The sequence below is a fragment of the Pundamilia nyererei genome, unplaced genomic scaffold (genome assembly GCF_000239375.1).
Source record: "Pundamilia nyererei isolate P.nyererei 1_Seehausen unplaced genomic scaffold, PunNye1.0 scaffold00062, whole genome shotgun sequence".
In the NCBI taxonomy this organism is placed as follows: Eukaryota; Metazoa; Chordata; class Actinopteri; order Cichliformes; family Cichlidae; genus Pundamilia; species Pundamilia nyererei.
In genome coordinates this window covers 1,235,700-1,256,364 of record NW_005187463.1, presented here as the reverse complement: position 1 = coordinate 1,256,364, position 20,665 = coordinate 1,235,700, and the positions used below count along the sequence as shown (strand labels likewise).

Sequence of the window (20,665 nt, the reverse complement as noted above, 5' to 3'; positions counted from 1 at the left end):
AAACTTTGACTGAATGGTATGCATGTGGCTAGTTCTGCTTTTATAGTCGAACAGAGTTTAAAGAAAGTCAAGATTTTAGATTTTAGTGAGTTTAAATTTGGCAGAAAAACGCTGTTACTGCTTTACAAAAGACACAAACAAAGAGGAGCTATGAATAACTGTGGGCTTCACTGTGTATCAAATGTAAATTGTGCAGTTATGTCTTGTAGTGTGTGGGTGGGACTTCAGGTGACATCTAGAAAAACATGAAAGGTCCAGGTGAATGCCAGATAAACAAAGTATAATATTTTCCACGAGTGGAAGTACGCATCACAGCTTCCCTGGAAAAATACAAAATTTGAAAATCTAAAGATGTTCTTTAATACATGGGATTTTTGGTGGGCGCTTACTTAGAGCCATAAAATCCAGTGAAGATTTTCCGACATCTCACGCTCTCCTAACAGAAATGTGTCGCAGCATATTCCACCAGCAGAGGGGAGCAGTGGGCTTGCACGTGAGGGGCCAGCTTCAGAGAGCTACCTTCAGCGGCTGCTCACGTACGCTGATAGTGTCACTAACTGGATCTCTGCTGAAATAGTCATCTGCGACTCTGTCAAGGTGAGAGGACCCATAACTCGGTGGGAGTTTATTCCCCGGTGAGAATAAAAGGGAGTCATCGCTGTCACAGCGCGGGCTTTGATTTCTCGCGTGAACTCTGGTGTCAGTCACAGGCTGAAAGTAGCTTCTTTATTTAACTGTTTAATAAGTCTCACAACAAGCCGAGCAAACCAATGAGAATACATCTTGAGAACACACTAGATGTTCAGCTGTTTTAGGACTTATCCGTGCACTTTGGACACCGTTATGACAAATACTCTGACTATTTAAAGAGCACTTAAACTATCTTTGCACTTCCTCACCTCGGCTTTACCTCATTCTTTCAGTTATTTGTGTTGCTTATGATTTCTATGACAAGGACAACAGCTTTCATTGCTTCCCAAAAAAGCAGCTCCTGGACAAATGTGGATTCACTCCTACTGATTTAAGCTGTCCTCATAAAGGAGCTTCAAGTGCAGCTCTCAGATGAACACTTTCCACACACGTTAAATAATTTTCACATTGATATCTTTTTCAAGAAAGCAGATGAGTAATAGATAAAACATAGTGTCCACAAAGCACTTTGACATGTAACATTTTTCATATATTGCCAGTGTACGTGTGTATTAATGCAGCCTGAGAGAGCTGCGTGATTTTAGCATTTTGCTTTGTCTGCCTTTTTTTGTTTTGTTTATTTTTGTTTCTCTTGCAATCTCTCCTCCCCTGCAGAAACAAGTTGCTCTGCTGACCAAGTATCTGTGGATAGGAAAGCACTGCTACGAATCGAGGAACTTTGCCACGGCCATGCAGGTCCTCGGAGGTCTGGAGAACGTGATTGTCAGGCAATTACCGGTAAGGCTCCGTGGCAATGCTTTCCTCCTCACACAAGTTTGTGCAATAACTTGCTGCCCCTCAAGCTAAATGTTTCCCTCTACTGCGAGAGGGTTCGGATGGTGTTTAATTAGTTTCACAAATAAAAAAATTCAAATTAATCTATTCAAATAAGATGTAGGAAGAACAAACACAGCGAGGAAGAATGTGCCCCCCACCCCCCCACTCTGAAAAGCAGTGATTAAAAAAAACAACACAAAAAACAGAGTTGGGGAAAATAGGAGAAATTTCCATATATCCATCTGCAGGGAGGTGCCGTTCACTGAGTGTTGCTATATGGAAGCTGCTGTTTTGGTAATGATTAATAAAACTACTGTTGCCTTTGCCAACAGGCGTGGAAACATCTGTCGTCCAAGGTGTGTGAGATCCTGGAGGAGCTACGAGCTGTGCAGGTGTGTGCGTGTGTGTGTGTTTGAGCATGAGCACACACGGATGGTGTTTGTAACTGAAGGCTAGGATGGCCACATATTGTGAAACTGGGCTGCAGGGCAAACAAATCAATAGAAAAACAGCTTCGAGCTACTTTCCCGGGTGTCGTGTGCTTACAGCTGGTTCTCCTGCTCCAAGTTGCTCAAAAAACCCCAAAAAACCTGACACATTACACAAAATGAAACACTTGCCGACTTCTCTATTTTAGCTGTAATAGTTTGTAGGATAAATTGCGCGGCCTATTGACTATGAAATGTCCAAAGGGTTGACTTTTTTTTCTTTTTAATCTTCCGAGGCTCTCGCTATCACCTCTGCACTGGACTCCATCAAGTATCTTTGACCTGATTTTCTCTGCCAGTAAGAGCGTATTTATTCACTGTGTGGTGGATGTATTGCTTCCTAATCAGGTTTTTCTGAAGAGTGATGATCTGTGTCTTATGGGAGGTGAACATACAACAAAGAAGCCCACGCTGCCCTCAGCCCACATCCTGGCTATGCACGTGCAGCAGCTAGAGATCGGAGCTTTCACTCTCACCACCGGGGCTTACAAATGGACCAAACTGAGGTACGCTGTGTCTGATGTATGGTATAGTATTTATGGTACTATCTTGCTAGCCTGCTCACCTTTTGGATTTTTATCGTAAATAATAAAAACAGTGTCGGATGTGAGGCATGACCACTGAATGCCCCCCTCCCCCCCACACGCACTCTACTTCTGTAGGTAGCCTGAGCTTCTTATATAATATTACGCAACAGTATATTTCTAACTAACAAGGCAGCACATTCAGGTTCTCTTGACAGGTACTTTCTTTAAAGATAGATCATGTTTTGGGGTCAACTTGAAAGAAGTCAAATGTAAAGAGTCAGATGTGACATATTTGCGATATTAATATCCCCATATGTCAGTGTAATCTCCTAAATTTTGCAATGCAAACGAAGGCAGAAAAATTTTAAGTGCAATTTAAAGATAAAAGACACGTTATTAAAGTTTGACCTTATTTAACCTTGAAGAAAACCTCTGAGGTCTGAAGTCGTGTGATATGTAGAATCCCAACATACATAATTCCCTACTTGTCTACATGTTGTGTTACAAACAATGGCAGTAAAACAGATAGTTTTAAAAAGCTCTGCATAGCATTTCTATCACTTTGACTTTCTCAGTCTACTGACCTTGAAGGAGAGGTCAGAGGTCAAACACAATATCTTAAGTCTTCATGCAATACTTTCTATATGACGACAATACACACCACAGTTGTAAAAGTCATAGTTTCTAAGTTATATGACTTTCTGTCCATCTTCGACCAATAGGGTTAGGGTAAATCACTAAGTTGACCTTGAAGATCTTGGTGACCTCACTTTACACCACTACAAGGTTTTATCAGAAGTCATTCAAAACTTGTTGAGCTGTTGTGTTTAGAGACAGAATGAAACACGCGCTCACAGAAGCTGCCAAATAACATGAGCACCTTGGCGAAGGTAAAAATTAAAATAGTGGTGAGGTAACACTTGGCAAACACATTAAGTGAAAGTATGCTTTTGTTACTTCTGATGATAAAACGTTCCTTCCGTCTCATTTCATAGATGCTAATATGGAGTAATATAACAGCAAGCATGGCTAATTATGTGTACACACATTAGAAAAACACACATGCTAACACATTCTGAGCAGTCATCATGAGGACTGCTAACTAATGACTGCCAGTAACGAGCGGCAAGTTGTGCCGGTCGAATATTTGTTGAAACGTGGAATCAAAGTGATGACAAGCAGCCAAAGTCCTACATGTGCATAATTCTCCTTATCAAGATCCCCACAAAAATATCACTAGGAATCATAAAGTGTTATTATACTGCATGCTGGAATTTGCACTAATGTCAGAGTTAAAGGAGTGATGCTGTTCAAACATGCATACAGCCAGTAAAGTTAGCTTGCTACCTGTCCCTGGAGTAACCTAAAGTATGAATAGTTAGTGCCATTAACTTAAAATGAGCTCAGGCCTCATATTCTGTGAATCCATCTACAACAAAGTCAGCCAGCAGGAAGCATTTTCCTGTGTCCTTCTCCTTCGTTCCAATATGGCTGACCAGATGCTGAGGTCACAACACGTGGCGGCTGGATGGTAATGGCACAGCTGTTGAATTCGAGGTGTCGGTTAGGGTAGCGCTAGCACCAGATGGCGCCTGTGGGATGGCGTTTGATTGGAAGAAAAGGTTTCGGGCCAGATGCTGAGAGGTGACGCAGTGTAGCCAGATGCTGGGGTCACGAGCATGTCTAGCAGAGACAGCTGGTTACTGTGGACCCTGGGCTATCCCTGCTCTCTAAACCAGGTCGCAGGCAAAGCTAAGAATGCTGCTTACAAGAAAAAAACACCACCTAGGTATTCTTATAATGGTGTCACTGTTACTTTGTTGTGTCTCCCCATTTCATGTTGTGCTCATCCTCATCGGAACGATGAGGATTGTAGGAGCATAGCAAAGGTTGTGAGTCAGGTCCATGCCTTCCAAGAGGCCGTGTACCCTTACAGCCCAGACCGGGACCTGCAGGGCTACCTTCGCCGCCGCATCGCCCGGTTCACCACCTCGGACATCCACCTCTTGGCCGCCAACAGCGATGCCAACTTCCAGCAGTCGAGCGAGCGCCAGACACGGAGGATCCAGGACACACTGAGGAGGGTTAAGGCCACCTTCCAGTGAGACATGCTTTCACAGCCCGGCGTTAGAGGTCAACACCTGGATATGTACGAGCCAAAAAGTGAGGCGCCATGTCCAGACCACAGTGCGCAGACACTCCCTGGTCCCAGACTGGAAAATATTTTCTGATATCAATTGACTGTTTGTCAAAAACACCTTAACTTTAGTCAGTAATATAGAATCTGAGGTGAACTTAGCTCACAGCTCTGTGTATGAACAGGTTCTGCTGTTGTTCCCACATGCTTGATTTTCATGTTAGCATTTTTTTCCTATAAACCAACAGGAGTAGTGGGTAATTTTTTCTTCCTCAGCTAATACTGACATTCTTCTTCTGTAATTTAGCTGTTAAAACCTGTATGTAAGCATATCTGGACTAAACATGGCAGCTGTACAATGCTTGTCCAACACCAAGATCGGATTAAAAAAGTGAGTTACTGTGCGAGGACCTAAAACACAAAAAGCCAAAGGTTCTTTATATAGCAGTGTAGTAATATGATCAATTATAAGATATTTAGAATATGCACCATTAAGCAAAATATCATCTGATATGTGAGGAGCCTTAAAGAGAACTTCCAAAATGACCTTTTTTGGCACCTTTTGGAAGCATTGAAGCTTTTGTAAAGATTTTATTTCTGCAAATATTTTTGTTTTATACAGAAACATTAGAAATCCTCTCACTAGTTTCCTCATACCAGTAGTTTGCTTTTCACTTAAATCTCCCGACAACTAACTAACTGACTGTTACAGCTTCACCGATTCTTAACTCTTAATTTAGCGCCGTCGTGAGGTCAGGTTTGTTTCATTAATACTTCAGCTCTGGATGTCACACTTATTAAGTCCCGGGGCACATACGGTATAATTTGATCTTCAATGAGTACAATTTTCACATCATAACCTTTATTAAAAAAAAAGCTTTTCCACACTAAGTAAAGCTGTCATCATCCTTTAATTACAATTTACAGATAACAGCAGATCTATGAAGTCGAAAAAAACTTTTGTAACTTGTGGTTCTTTTATGATTCAAATACTTTTTCTAGATATAAAACTGCTTTTTCATTTTCTGATACATTTTTACTACAGTGGAGTTATGCTAGCACTGCATGAACACACCAGGGATACTAGTGCATTTTAATAAAAGCAGAAAGAAGAAGTCATTAATGAATTCACAGCAATTTCTATACTTTGGACTGCAGTGGAGCCTCTGGCAGCAAGTTCTGGTTGCATGCTTGACATTTCTGCTTTGAGTTTAGAGCAGACTAAGAAAACTTTGTGTTTACATGTAACTCAAATTTAGCAACACATTAAACTTTGAGCGTAAAATGTGGCTTGCAAACTTTAACACTAGCAGCAGTGTCATTGTGAGCATGTTGGACTGCTGACGTTAGCATTTAGCACAAAGCATCGATGTGTTGTGATTGTTATAAGAACTGGACGCTGGATTCAAAGACCGTTCCTCCTCAGCAGCAATTAACATGCCTGTCAGCCCATAAGACAAAAAGACACTATTTTCAGGTAAATGATGTCGTCGTGTCACTTCTTTGGGATTTTTATTTTAAGCAGAACTGCTGTGGCTACAGTGTTAATCAAGCTGCTTGGACTTGGTCATAAATTCTCTTCATTATGAGTTTTATTGATCTCAGCTCGATGATTAAACCACAAAGACGGTCTCCACAGTTTCAATCTTTTAATAGGTACAGTAAGAAAATGCTGCTGTAGTTGAGCACTCAGTGACGCCAACGACATCAAAAAGTTTCAGAATCTCTGGAAAGCAGTGAGCACTGAGCGGGAACTTTTTCCTGTTTCGATTGACACGGCATTTAATTTAGACGCTGTTAATATCATTGGAAATGCAGTTCCTCAAAATGTTCTCGGTTCCTTGGAACTTGTGGGAGATCCAAGTTCTGTTCTGAAGGGAATTCATATGGTTTTCTACACAAACGTGACTGAAATGACTGTGAAAACATAATGAAAGAGAGAACTGTGATTCTGCACAAATAGCAGTCACAATGTAAAGTGAATGCGAGATTATTGAGGACTCCATTATTTCAGCTGATATTGTGCGTACACGGTGCATATTCCAAAATGATTAAAGGCCCGCGTTTCATTATATCACCACACAGCAAAACCTGCAGAGCATGAGTAATTGCATCAGAGGAAAGTAGTGGAGGTAAATAGGTTGCAAACTTTGAATCCAGCCATGTCAGTCATTCAAGTGAAATAAAGCACGATTATTTCTTTTCTTTTTTCCTTTTTCAAGTTCAACACAGAGGTGGTACGAGATTAAGTGGCACAGTTTGGCTCCAGTTGTCCCCGCAGAGGGAAGGCTCGCTTCAGATCCAAAAATGTGTTTCTGATTGATCACCTTATTTTTTTGTATGAAAAATCCTTTCTAGCTATTATGAGATTTCTCTTATCCAGTATTGCAGCGGGCCCATCCACTGCTCCTTCACAGTCAGCAGATCTCAACCTAATTGAGGGGACATTGCAGTCTGATGCATTCTCCAAAACACAAAAAGAGGGGATGGTCTTTGGGGGAATGGTTTTCCATCCCTCCAGTAGCTTTCCAGACACCTGAAAAATCAATGCCAAGGAGCACTGAAGATATTCCTGTGACACATGGTGGGTGAACACCTTTCTAAAACACTTGATGTTGTTTTTCCTCTCGCTGGTCACAAGCCTATAGCTTCTATTTGTTTACCAATTAGGATTTGAAATAAGAATTACATGACTAGATTGATAAATTAAAATATAATAATCCCATTTAAACAGCGCCATGTGTAGTAATTGCATTCATTAAGAATAGCGTGTGGTGAAATGCAGAAAGACACGCTCACAGTCGTGACAAAAACTTGCCATTACCGAGCAAATGATGGAACATAATGAGATGTCGGCATGCAAAATGTTACTCGAGGAATGATGTTCAGCCTGTGTCTGCTGTCTGTTCTCGCACGCGGTGAAACCCAGCGTGGAGATGGAATGTGACGTGCTATGACGATTTGCTTAATATGGCCAAATAAATGAGATTTTATAAACCTTCTCTTGCCAGAGCTCATTATTGTCAGACAACATCCGTGATAGATTGGCCGTATGGCAGGTTAGAGTGCTGTTGTATCAGGCAGAGAATGTGAGCTGTTGCTTGGGTTTCCCTCTTCCTGCAGTTTACAGGATTAAAATGTCATTTATAGTGTGGGGAGTTATATTATGATGGCTACACTAAGTTTTAAGCTGGTGTAAACCTTCTGACCACAATCTGCTTTTACATTTTTATATTACTCACCAAGCAAGCGTGCCTATCTGCACTGCACATACTGTAAGTCATACTGATAACAGCCGTCATTTCAGCCATTTTTTGATCTTAGTAAAAGCTAATATGTGAGATGAATGTGCAGAAATCAGACGACTGTAGAAGTAAAGCTCAGTTTTCCCTCCAACTAGGTGTTTCATATAAATATGAAATGACTGTACACAGCACTGAAATAACTCCTAAAAAACGAAATGTTTCATGTTTTGTGCTCCATTAATTTTGGCAGAAAGTCATTCACTGGCAAATCAGTTTTTAGTATGCTATCCTGCAAACCGGAGGGCACTGAAATTCCATTTTAATCCTTTTTTTAGGCACAAATATTCAGATATTTATGAGCATCCTTTGTGATGAACTGTGTCCTACAGCTGTTGTCTCTGACATCTCGTATGGACGTCTGGGGATATCGGAAACATGTCATCCGTTCAAAGCAAATCTAATATAAGCTCAGTGGGATTTTAAGCATGCAAGAGACTGTGGTGGAGTGTAAGACTGTTGAGGCATAATTTAGGGGTGCTCAGACTTCATACATCTGCTTTACATTTAACTGAAAAAAATTCTCACTTTTTACTCTATTTAGGATTTTTCCAGTAAAAAAAATCCCAGTAATAGGATATATGGTTCAGTAACACACTGCAGCCCACCTATTACCCACTGGGTAATTGGGCAATAGAGTGTCATGGGTAGTTAAACAGTTATCCCACCAGTGATCCAGGGTCTGATGACTAAAGGCTTCATTTAAACCAGAAGGTCCTAAATGCCTTTATTTCCTGTGTGAGTTTTTTTAAACAAAGATTGATGCTCCAGCTGCTCAAGAATAAACTAAACCAGCTGAGTGACTTTATCCAAGCTAGTGACCCACTAAGAAAAAAAATGAATAGTCAGTGCGGCTGTTGCTCTGGGACACACAGAGGCAGAGCTGAGGAAACAGGCTCAGCGTGCAGGCGAGGTCCCGGGCCTTTTTCATTGTTATCTGACGCGATCGGGGCGCATCTTCAAAGCTGAGGAGATAAAGAGACCGCAAAGACTGAATGGACTCCTGCCTTCACAACGACAGATTGCCGATAAAGGAGACAACTAGGACCAGCCTCTTATCTGCTTTGTTATATAACTAAACGATCAGTTTAGCGGCATTGTCACCGAGCTGCTGCCTGTGGAGATATCTCAGCAGAGAGCCAGTCCCACAGGTTAGGCGCTTTCTCTCGGAAAGCTGTCTGTCTGGTTATTTGGCACCTAGCTGACATGACGCAGGACTGTCATTCTTCAACTACTAGATAGTAGACTACACCAGCGAGTAAAAGCTTATCCTACTGGAAAGCGTTTGGATAGTAAACACCCTTTAGAAGTACTTATTTTTATATTTAATATCTATGTGTGGGGATCAGTTGAATTCTTTTCTCTGGCCTGTTCGCCCTCTCCACAGCTTCCTCGCAGCTTGTTTTGGCATATTTGCATGTGAACGAGGCGACAATCGGCCTTAATTGTGTTGCTACTGTAATGCCTTTGATCTGTAATGTTTGAAGTGCCTGTGCCAAGCGCTGGTTCTTGGGTAACTGGCGCCAGCGCTGGCCGGGGTATCAAACACATGTCAATATGAAACCACTGGAGACCATTGTGTTCTCCATCTGATTGCAGTGGGAGCTTGAGGGTTACAGGCACAAATGTGACGAGAGCGTTAGAAATGGCTCCCCAAATTTAGGTGCTGCCCACACCATCTTGTTTGTTAAATGTTGCTTTCTGCCTGGTTACTATCAGACGTCTCTTAGGGAATTATTGTTTACGCTTCCATCGTGTTAGCAAACTGGATAAGCAGGGAGCTCAGAGGCCCAGCCTGTGATTTCAAATGGAACTGTCATGAGAAATTGAGCAAATACACCTTTCCTCCTTAACAAAGCGCCATAACTGTTTATGTTTTGCGCTTAAAATGGTCAGAAACAGCTACTAAGTATAACTGAAAATGTACCCAATTTGTTTTAACAGTCTTTCCATTTTTATTACTTTATATCGTTTATATTCATGTTTTCATTTTCTTCAGAAACTACTTAACTGAAAGTAATGAAGACCCACTTACACAAATATCAGTATCGAAATATACTTTAGTGCAGAATAATTATAATGTGCGTAATATAATTATCACTAAAGTGTGGGAAGCGGTTTGGGTTAACTGTCATAATTTAAAGAGAATTGGGCAACTTCAAATTCCATGTGCTGTAAAAGTAATAAAAAGGGTTCCAAAATGTAACAATGTTTAATCACCTAAAGTGAAAGTTGCTAAAGCTCATACACTGTGAATCCTGACTTAATGAATCTAATGGTATTATCTAAAAGGAAAACTGAGCTGTAGCTTAGTCTACTGTCTTCACGCGCAGCAACCTGATTTAGCGCCAAAATGCCTGTTAGAAACAACATGGGTCCTTTAATGTTTGTTTTTTTCAGCTGAAATATTAACAAAATATCATATCAACTATATTTATACAAGTAGCAAGGCTCCTAATTTCACTTTGAGTTCAGAGAAATGCAAGGGCTCAAATGTTTCCACAGACTAGACGGCGCCAGGTCTTGACACACTCACAGGATATGTAAAGTCATTATCCCACAATCATTGGAATAGATCAGGCATTAACAAGGGTCCCTACATATGCAAATACGATTAGGGGCTGACCCCCAATAAAAGCCGACCGTGGCCAGCACAGGCCCTCTCAAACTTGGCGGATTTACATGTCACAGCTCCACTATGAACATGGTGAAATACTTTTCTGTGGACTGGCTGGCCCAGAACCATCACAATAACATTCAGGGGCACTGTGCTGACATGGACACGACCCTTACCTGCAAACCTCACATTCCCTGCATGGTGCAGCCAAGCCCACCGCCCATTGGCAAAGGTTACCTGCAGATAAAGTCCAAAGCAGTTAAACGCTTCGAACACTCGGGGCCAGCGGAGAGCTGCGGGGCCGAGGACTCAACACTGTGCTCGCCACTGGATTCATCAAGCTGCACCCCACCGAGTAAGTACCCAACATCTCCAGGCTTTAAACAGCATAGTCGAGCTTTACGCAGAAGATGAGTTTGTAACGGTTTTCCTTCTTTTAGTTTGTGACGTCAGCGAGTACCTCTGCGGGTATGAGAGCGACCGGGTTTCCCCGGATAGACTCTCCGTGGACGAGGGGAACGAGGGGAGAAAAGACGCGGGACCCCAACGCCGAGTTCGCACAAAGTTTTCGTCCGAGCAGATCAAAAAACTGGAACGGATATTCATCAAACAGAAATATTTGGATTCCGGGGAGAGAGAGAAGACGGCACAAAAGCTGAACCTCACAGAAACTCAGGTGAGACGCGCCAGTAAACTCTTTGACATTTTGGATTTATGAAGACGCAGACATCTCCAATTTGCTCAGTGCTGCGGATGCTGACTGAACTGTTTTTGTTTTTTGTTGTGTCAGGTGAGGACCTGGTTTCAGAACCGAAGGATGAAGCTGAAACGGGAATTCCAAGACTATCTCACTCCCCCAGTCCCGCCGGTCATTTTTCAGCCTCTGTCTCCGGTTCAGTACCACAGCATGTATGGACATCTACCCCATTACTCTCCTACGGGCCATCCCTTTTACTCATTACCTGTCCCGCAGTTGCTCCACCATCAGCACATGCCTCCTCACTACCCTCATCGAACAATGATACACCACCCACATTTCTACTGAGGAACTGTCACTTTAGAGACTTCTCTTTACACAAATGAGCCGAAGATGCGCAATCAAAGTTGTTTTTTTTATTTGTGTGATTTTAAATATCTGTATACAATGAAAAGTTTTTGTATGTAATTAAAGAAACATCTATTTATTTTTAATAAATTTATCCCTTAAGCTTCAGCAGTTGACTTCTTTGTTTTTTCTATCTCTGTCCATATTATAAGGATTAAGCTGATGATACATCTTTATTGCAGTATTAGTTCCACATAAATAGCTCATCCTGTCTTTCATCATAAAGGAGGGCGGGTCTGGAAGGACTCAATGACAAAAGGGGGCTAAAGGTCACATCGCATCACTGTATCTCCTCTGATTTGACCATATACACAAATAACAATAGATTAAATCAGGATTCCACAACGTGTCCTGGAAACCCTAAATGACGTCACTTTCTTCTTGTTTTTGTTGCTACAAAGGTCAAATTTATAACAAAAGACCATCCTGTAATTAAAGACTGAACATGTTTGTCCCCACTACTGCACTTCAAATGCAAGGTAACGGGGAGATCATGGTTAACAATTAGTCCTAATTAGGCCTCTCATTGAAGAGTTTACACTTACCACTGGGGCTCCGCCCTGGCTCCAGAGAGTCTGGAGCTTTGTATGGCCAAGGGATCTAGAGGTTAAAACCTGATTGTGTGATGACATCTGGAGATAGTGAGCTCGATTCGAAACTAGTCTGAGATAATTCAATGAGGAGGTCGAGGGCTCCTCTTTAAACTCGTAAATTTACGACAGTTTTTTTCTCTTTTTGACATTTCAATTCATAACCCATGTTGTGTAAGAACGAAGGAATTCACTGGTTCATATAAACGTGCTATAAATGCTCAAATGTTTTGAATTAAGCTCGGCAAAAATGCAAAACAACAACCTGCAGGTTCCCTGCTGTGTGAGGTTTCAAGCTGGCCCGAGGCAAACATCTCAGTCAGCAAAGATCAAAGAAACTTTCTCACTTTCTGTCGATGTTCTCTGACTACAGTCACACACACACTCACCCGGTCCCACCCTGACAAAGGCATCATCACCAGGTTGCTCAATGCGCATACAACATGCGCTAAAGAGCCACCTACACCCTTGATCACCTGAAAAAATATAACAATATATATATGTGTGTGTGTGTGTGTGTGTGTGTGTGTGTGTGTGTGTGTGTGTGTGTGTGTGTGTGTGTGTGTGTGTGTGTGTGTTTTGATGGTTGATAAGTTGATGGTGGTGGTGGTGGGTAGTTGATGGAAACATTGCGTAACTGTATGTATTTTTCTTCTTGACCGAAGGCGGTTAAACAAGTCACACCTCCCACATTTATAGTTATTCTCATCGCCTTTAGTGGCGGATACAGACATGATACTCTTTATGCAGACATCATTCAGTTTGAAATGCCAGGTAAATGAGAGTCAGACTCAGTGGCGCCAGGGCATCCCAGCACGACCTGAGAAAAAGTAGAATCCTGCCTCTATTAACCTCAATTACAACCGCCATCAAGTCCCCATTGTCCCTGTGAGATCGCTTTGCATATGCAAACAAAGAAGTGTGCCCCTCCTATATAGCGGCCAAGAGTCATCCATACAAACACATACTGCTTCAACCGCTGCTTCTATCCACTATGGCTAACTTTTCTGTTGAGTGCCTTGCCAGGAGTTATTATGAGGAGATGACTCCACGGACAAAGGATGCCGCGCTTCATTCGCGAGACATCAGTGAAATCGTGGAATTTACAAAGGAATCAAGAAGTCGATACTCTGCAACATCGCCAAACAGTAAGTTCACAGATAAACCTTTTGTTTTAAGAGCTGCTGTTGATAGGGCCTTTGTGTGCGTATTGATTTTTGACTAAATGAATTCAACTTCTCATCTTTCTCCCCCCAGACAGATGCGACAACTCTTCTGGGTCCGAGAGTGAAGTGGGAGATGACAGCGAGGGGGAGGCCACCCAGCAGAGGAGACTCAGGACCAAGTTCACATCCGAACAAGTTAGCAAACTGGAGCATACTTTCAGCAAGCAGAAATACCTGGGTGCTACGCAGCGGAGGAAAATCGCCGAGGAGCTGAATCTTTCTGAAACCCAAGTATGTTACATGCATGCTTTCCTCAAGGCCTCCTCGGTGGCACTGCAAAGCTTTCCACAAGCACAAGCTGACAAAGACTTTTATTACTATGTTGCCATCTAGTTACCCGATGTAATTCAGTAAATGTAAATCTGTTTCAAAGACTATATAAACATCACAAAAAGTCCCTTTGCTTTGTGTTTGTGCGTAAAGGATAGTACCTTATGGCCTTTTTTGCATCTCACAGGTGAAAACGTGGTTCCAGAACAGGAGGATGAAACTAAAAAGGGAGGTCCAGGACAGAAGGACGGAGTTCCTGACAGTGCAGACCTCTCTTCTGCCTCCGATGCTGTTTCAGCACCCATTCCTCACCGGACAGCTCCCCGCCAGCTGCGGCTTCTACCCGCAACTGCACCCGCTCCCCGCACCTCTGCACCATCACCCCTCCCACCCCGTTCTTCTGCCGCCGCCAAACTACTTCTGAGCTCCCAGAACTTTTATCCCCCAAATTCCTGTCTAGAATCTAGATATTCCTCCCCTCATTGCTCTCTCTAAAAGAGAGATTTTAAAAGTTGTGAATATAATTGCTTTTATTATGTCTGAAGCACTGCACTGGGTATGTTTTGATGTTGTAAGTATCATTCAAATAATGGAAATAAACTTGCTGCAAGTTTTTATGGTTTATGGCAAAAATAAAACAGAATTAAAGTCTTTAAACTGCTTGTGATGGGTTTTTTTCTGTTTTCGACTTCAGGTTCATAGATCGTCATTTTACATGCGCACACTTAAACAAGTAAAACACAAACCACGACCTTAAAAATTCACATAGATTTTGGGCACATTTATGTAACATTTTAGAAGAATGTAAAATCATGAATAAAAGTTTGTAAATGAGAAGAGAGGTTAAAGGTTTGGCTAAGCCCTGATAGATATCCGGGGGAGGGGTGAGACAGTGTGTCGTGTAGAAGCTGTTGTTTTCAGTTTGGATGAAAAGCACACAATAACAAAATGGTTGAATGTCACACAATTCAACCATCCTGTGTGTTGCCATTTATTTCAACAGGAACAAAGTGTGCAGTTCAGTGCGCTTCTCCTCATCATACTGCAGTGTTTCTATCAGTGCCCCTCTCTCACTCCCCTCCTCTCCTGGTTTCCCAGCCTTGACAAGCAGCTGGGCAGTTTTCTAACATCCTCGTTGATACAGAACATGTAGCGACAATGACAGGCCCGTCTGTCTTCTCCGTCTTGTAAATGCAACGACGTGAAGTTGTTGTCCCCTGCTTTTGCCGCTGGCATTGCTCCACGCTGAGCCTGTCCTCCGCTGGTTGTAGATTTTACTTGTTCAAAGGGATATCAGAGCGGATCTAACCGCGAGATCATTGAGCTTCATTGAGATCTATTGTATGACCATTCAGCTGTTCGCACTTACTTGAAAGACAGAGGGAAGGCGCCACTGAGGCTGCCAAAGGTGTATATTGGCTCACCTTAAAGTCATTAGTTGGCTCCAGCTAAATACAGTTAGGTCCATAAGTATTTGGACAGGGGCAGTTTTTTGCAGTTTGGCCTCTGTACGTCACCACAGCGGATTTGAAATCAGGCAACCAAAATGTGATTGAAGGGCAGACTTTGAGCTTTAAGGCAGAACTGTTTTTTGTCCACAGGACCCCATTTCTAGAGGTTCAGAACTCATGGGACCAACTAGCATTATTTTAAATATGTGACGATGTGTTTCATACATGGATGAAGATGCTTTGGAGTCTGTAACTGCCTGAAGTCTGTCCATGGAACTCACTGAATGCTGTTTTTTCTTCCTTCATATGCTCGGCAATAGGCCTTTGCTGCAGTTGTTTCTGTGGCTTCAGTTTTGTCTTCAGTAACTAAAAAGCATGATCTGTTAGACTGAGATCAGGTGGCTGACTTAATTGTTGGAGAATATCAAATATTTATTTGCATTAAGAAACTCGTGAGTTGCTTTTGCAGTAATCTTTGGGTTTTTATCCATTTACTGCTGTCTGATTCATTTAGCAGTATTTGCTTGTATCTGAGCAGAGACTATAGCCATTCAGAATAAACACCAGTGGCAGCCCTATGTCATAACAATGTGTCCACCATGTTGAACAGATGGTGTGCTTCCAATCATGAGCCACGTTTTCTTCTCTATACTTTGCTAATAATGGGAAGTTAATCTCTCCTGATCTGAACTCTTTGAGATGTTTTCTGGTAAACGAATCTATAATCTATCATCTGAACTCTAGAATCTACTCCTCATATTTAAAAGAAACTCCTGGTGATCAGACTCGTGATGTATGTGGATTATTGGTTGGCTCTACATTCAGCAGCACACAGGATTTTCTTAGTTATTTGGCAGGGCCTAAAGCCAGCGCACACAAACAATCACCAAAGAAAATAAATGCTGTCATTCCGCACCAGGAGGCACAATTATGAAAAAAGAGATGATTAGACCTGCAAGCATCAGTAACTAGAATAATGAGAAGGACACATTCATTTAAAGGCTTACTGGACCGCTATTTATGCTGTGCCTCTGTTCAGTCCTCCAGACAGAGGAACGCCTCGGTCTGCAGCATTAGCAGGGATAGTTCCTAGTTGAGACATCGACATCAATCAATGATCCATTGTGAGAGGGCAACGATGTGGTGAATTAAATGACAATGAGTGTTTCCCTGATACCTTTTGAAAAAGGTGAGTAAATAGGTGAAGAGGTGTCAACAGTGGCTGCAGATAGACTGATAGGAGTCCTATTAATGCATTTATCCAAGAACTCCAGCTAATTTTACCCGCTTCCCTAAACCTACACAAGAAACAGCTACTTTTACACTAAAAGAACAACTTTTTACTAATGAAATGTGCTTGACACATTTGGTTTGTAACCCCTTTGAAAAATACCAAGGGTTCATAATTATTAGTTTTTAAGTAAAGCTTTAAAAAAGGTCAAAATGTTTCATTTAATTTTCTTTAAGTTTGAGGCCAAGGAGGTGAAGCCTATCATTATTACAGTGCTTCACAGCTTAACACATTCCAAAATAAAAGCAAAAACGTTTGATGCACATACTTTAAAAAAACCCCTCTTATATGCTTAATTATGTCATGACCCAGATTTTGACTCTCATGAATGGCACCAGCCCCTAGAAATCATATTTTTTGCCTTTTAAAGTTCACTACATTTACAGTGAAGTGTCCATGTGATGCTGTGGGTGGCATTTAGATGGCATGGTCTGGCTCTATCAGCCCCAGCACTTTACAGGGCAGCACTACAGCGAATCGATTCAGTGCCGCTATGCTATGAGCAAACATTCCTCTCTGATGGACGAGCTTGCTTCCCTCCACTGAGTAAGAAGGGCCGTTCAGCAGTTTGATTAGCATGAATTGGTTGTGGCCTTCACATTCTACAAATCTCCACTGCGGCGAGCGCCTATAGGAGATTTTTGATTGACACATTAGACAGTTCTCTCCACTGCCAGCATCAATACATGCAATGACAGAAAATATTTTGGAATAATGAATGCCTTGGAGCACTAAAACTATGCTGTTACCACTTGGTCAAATGACACTTTCAGCCCTTTTTGGCTTGTGACCTCTTACAAAAAAGTAATAAAAAGCACTATAGTTATAGCTATAGTAAAGAGCAACCCTCCTCCATCAAAATCTTTCAGGTTATTTTATTAAAATATCCACTTTCTCGTGTCTCTGAGGAAATCCCCGTATGAGTGTCTTCTCTTTCTCCCTGCTCATTTGATCTATCTCAGACTTGGCAGGTATATTGTTAAAGACCGGACTGTTAATTATTTTACGGCCCCTTTGATTTTTATGACCCTTTTAGTGGGCCTGTGAACCACTGCACTACACCACCTAATTGTATTTATAGTCAAAACAAGTTCCACCTCAACCAGAGAAATGCTATTTTGCTTTTTTTTGCTACCTTTTAATGTTTTGAAGAGTGAAAAAGCAAAAATGATGGAAAGATTTATAAAAAGCACAAAAAGGTCCTCTTTTATCGCATGAAATCAGCAATACTGAGATTTTATGAGCTCATGTCATTTGTGCCACAAAAAACACGACTAGTTATTATTATGTAAAAGTCTGTACTGTATGATTTAAGTGTCCAATACCACAAAAACGTACAGTGCATGCAAATACTTCAAATCCAATGATTAATGGCCCAACTTTCTTTATTCAGCAAATATTCAGGGCAAACACACATGAACAATAATGTCACAGAAATGCAATAAAACACATGTGATTAAGATCAAATTTGCGCTTTAATAAATAAATCAATAATAATCAGAGGGGCATAAAAATACCTGCATCCAGTGTATCACAGTCTGTGCTTTGCAGATTTTCTTTGTAAGCCCAAGACAGGCTGGAATTCCAATGTATGTGTGTGTGAGAGAGTGAGTGTGCGAATGCACACTTTGAGGTCAGCTGTCATGCGGAGAAGATAATGAAATGGCTGTCTGCCTGGTGGAATACCTCTGCAGCCCCATTTTCCCATGCCTTATGCCTCTTTAAAGTTAAATCTCAAAGAAGTATGTGCATAGGAAAAAGGAACAGCGAGTGCAACTAGCCCCACTGCCCCGATTCTGGACACTGGAACCTGGAGGGCAGGGATGACAAAAGGCATAAAGATGCATGACTGGATGCACAACACAAGAAATGACTCTTATATTCTTCTCCTGTCTGACTGGCTAAAATTGCATTACGTCCAGGTATTAAAAATACTGTAATATCGAAATAAAATGCACATACAGCAGTCATACGCTTTATAGTTGCCAAGATGTAGTTTTAATTAAAGGATTAAGTTTATAAAATGCGTGGAAGGCGTGAAGAGGACTTACCCCGTATAGATCTCCATGCATGTCTCCCAGGAAAGCACCTCCTGTTGGCCATTTATCCCTCCACAGGGACCTTGAAGATGTTTAACAAAGACAGAGTAGCTGTTGTGCGTGCTCACTCAGCACTTCTCCTCCCTCTTTGGTTTCAAGCCATGGCGACACATCTGGGAAGATGCCTGTAGACACAGAAAAAAAAACAAACAAACAAATTCTACAGTACAGTGGCATACAAAGGTTGGTTTCTTCTGCAAAAATACTTTGTCTTGTTTTGCTCCAAATCTTTCAGCTACGAGTGAACTTGTTACAGTTATTATCTCCTATCTGACACAAGCTGGACGCCAGAAGCAGCTCACGGAAGAAGGGAAATATTCAGGACGCCCTGTTCCTGATGGTGGAAAAGTTTCTTATCTGTTCAGGGTTTTTTTTTTTCGTTCTCTTTCCCTCTCCCAGAAGAGAGGCCCCCGTGCTTTTTAGAACTCAAGGTCTCTAGACAAGGACTCTCAGGGTGTGCTGAAGTGAGACGCTGACGCACACACACACACGTGCACAGGTTGTGTGGTGTGTAGCTGAGGGAGTGTTATGGCATGTCAAGGCCGGTGCACCAGGCTGAAGATGAAACTGCTCTCTTTTCTCTGAACCACTGTGTTTGCAGCGCTTGTGGGCAGCAGTCGTATATCACACGTTTTGGTAAAGAAAGATCTATCTTTAAATGAGCACCCTGGACCAGCTGAGGTCACCTCACATCCCAACGTAGCTGAAAAAAAAATGTCTGGCAAAAATGCCGCTAATGAGCACTGAAAGTTACTTAGAAGCATCTCAGTGTTGAGTCTCAGCCTTGTTGTGTGTGTATGACGTTTTTAATAGAGCATAAATTTGTGTTGACCCAACTCAGTGTTTGAGGAAGCTGATATGCCGCATAGCGACAGGAGTCATTTATCTTGCAGCATTAAATCCACTCTTTTTCTTTCATGGCTCTGAATCACGTCTTCAAATCATCAGCTATGTTCTGATGTGGAGAGGGTTCTTTTTTCTCTTTCTCTCTCTCTCTCTTTATATTTTATGTATTTAAGTTGTATAAATTTGATGTCATGAGAAGTTAATGAGTCCACGGTGCCATGCACATCAAAGGTCTGGACATTTGATTGAGACTAACCAATTACTTTGCTTCTTGTTTTCTTGGTAGCAGCTGAGGAATCTATATTCATCAAAATGGATATAGATAAATCATTAAGAAATACATTAGTACAACAATAAATCAATGACTTTTTCTGATGAAAGGGTTTGCATGGCAGGGCATTTGGTTAGCACCATTGCGTCACAGCTCCTGGAGTGAAGCGAAGCTTTCAATGGGTTGGCTCTTCAGTCTAGAGATATAGCAGTTAGATTCTAAACTCACCATAAGTTTGGGTGTGAGTTTGAATGATTATCTGTATCTCTGTGTTGACTCTGTGATTGGCTGATGACCCTTTTCAGGCTGTACCCTGCCCCAGCACAGATAGGCCCTAGTAGGATAAGCAGTTAAGAAAAACAGATTAATGATATTTGGTGTTTTATCAACTAGTGTTCACAAAAAACAAAAACAACAAAAATATTTTGATCATCTTTACTTGAACTGTGCAGCTATTATGTTCTAATGTGTTTTTGCCACAAGAAAACAGACTGACGACCCGTCCAGGGTGTACCCCACCGCTAACCCTATAGTGGCTGGGACAGGCTGAACCCCACCCATGACCCTGATAAGGATAAGTGGAAGTAACACACATTTCTGGCACAACTTCACCGACTTCCAAGGTGCATGGAGAAGATAAGGATCTAACTACACAGAGACTCCAGCAACACTTAAAAGTAATGAGAAAAAACTTTGTTAAGTAACCTTTTTCACTTTTTTTGTCACTTAATAAAGTTGCTTCTCATTATTTTTCAGGATAAGTGGAAGAGAATGAAAGGATGGATGGATGTTTTAGCCACATCCAAGTTCTGAAACTGTTTCTAACTGGTCAGACACATTAATCCTCCACACCACCACTTGGTGGCAGCAGTCTCAAACATTGACTGGCAGCAGCCTGAGGTCACTGTAAGTATATAATGTAATAGTGTCTATTTGTTTTAAAGCAAATAACTTATAGGTAAGGGTTAAAGTATATAC

The 20,665-nt window shown here is 41.6% G+C and overlaps 1 protein-coding gene across 1 annotated transcript in view; it reads left to right on the top strand.

The window, feature by feature from the left end:
• kndc1 (kinase non-catalytic C-lobe domain containing 1) overlaps positions 1–7,617 on the top strand; it is a 49,769-nt gene extending 42,152 nt beyond the window's left edge. The window contains exons 27-31 of the mRNA XM_005735106.2: positions 444–597; positions 1,306–1,428; positions 1,800–1,859; positions 2,304–2,461; positions 4,359–7,617. Coding sequence (XP_005735163.2) covers positions 444–597; positions 1,306–1,428; positions 1,800–1,859; positions 2,304–2,461; positions 4,359–4,587 — 724 coding nt within the window. The 3' untranslated portion in view covers positions 4,588–7,617. The remainder of the gene's footprint in view (positions 1–443; positions 598–1,305; positions 1,429–1,799; positions 1,860–2,303; positions 2,462–4,358) is intronic.
• The last annotated feature ends 13,048 nt before the right edge of the window (positions 7,618–20,665 follow it).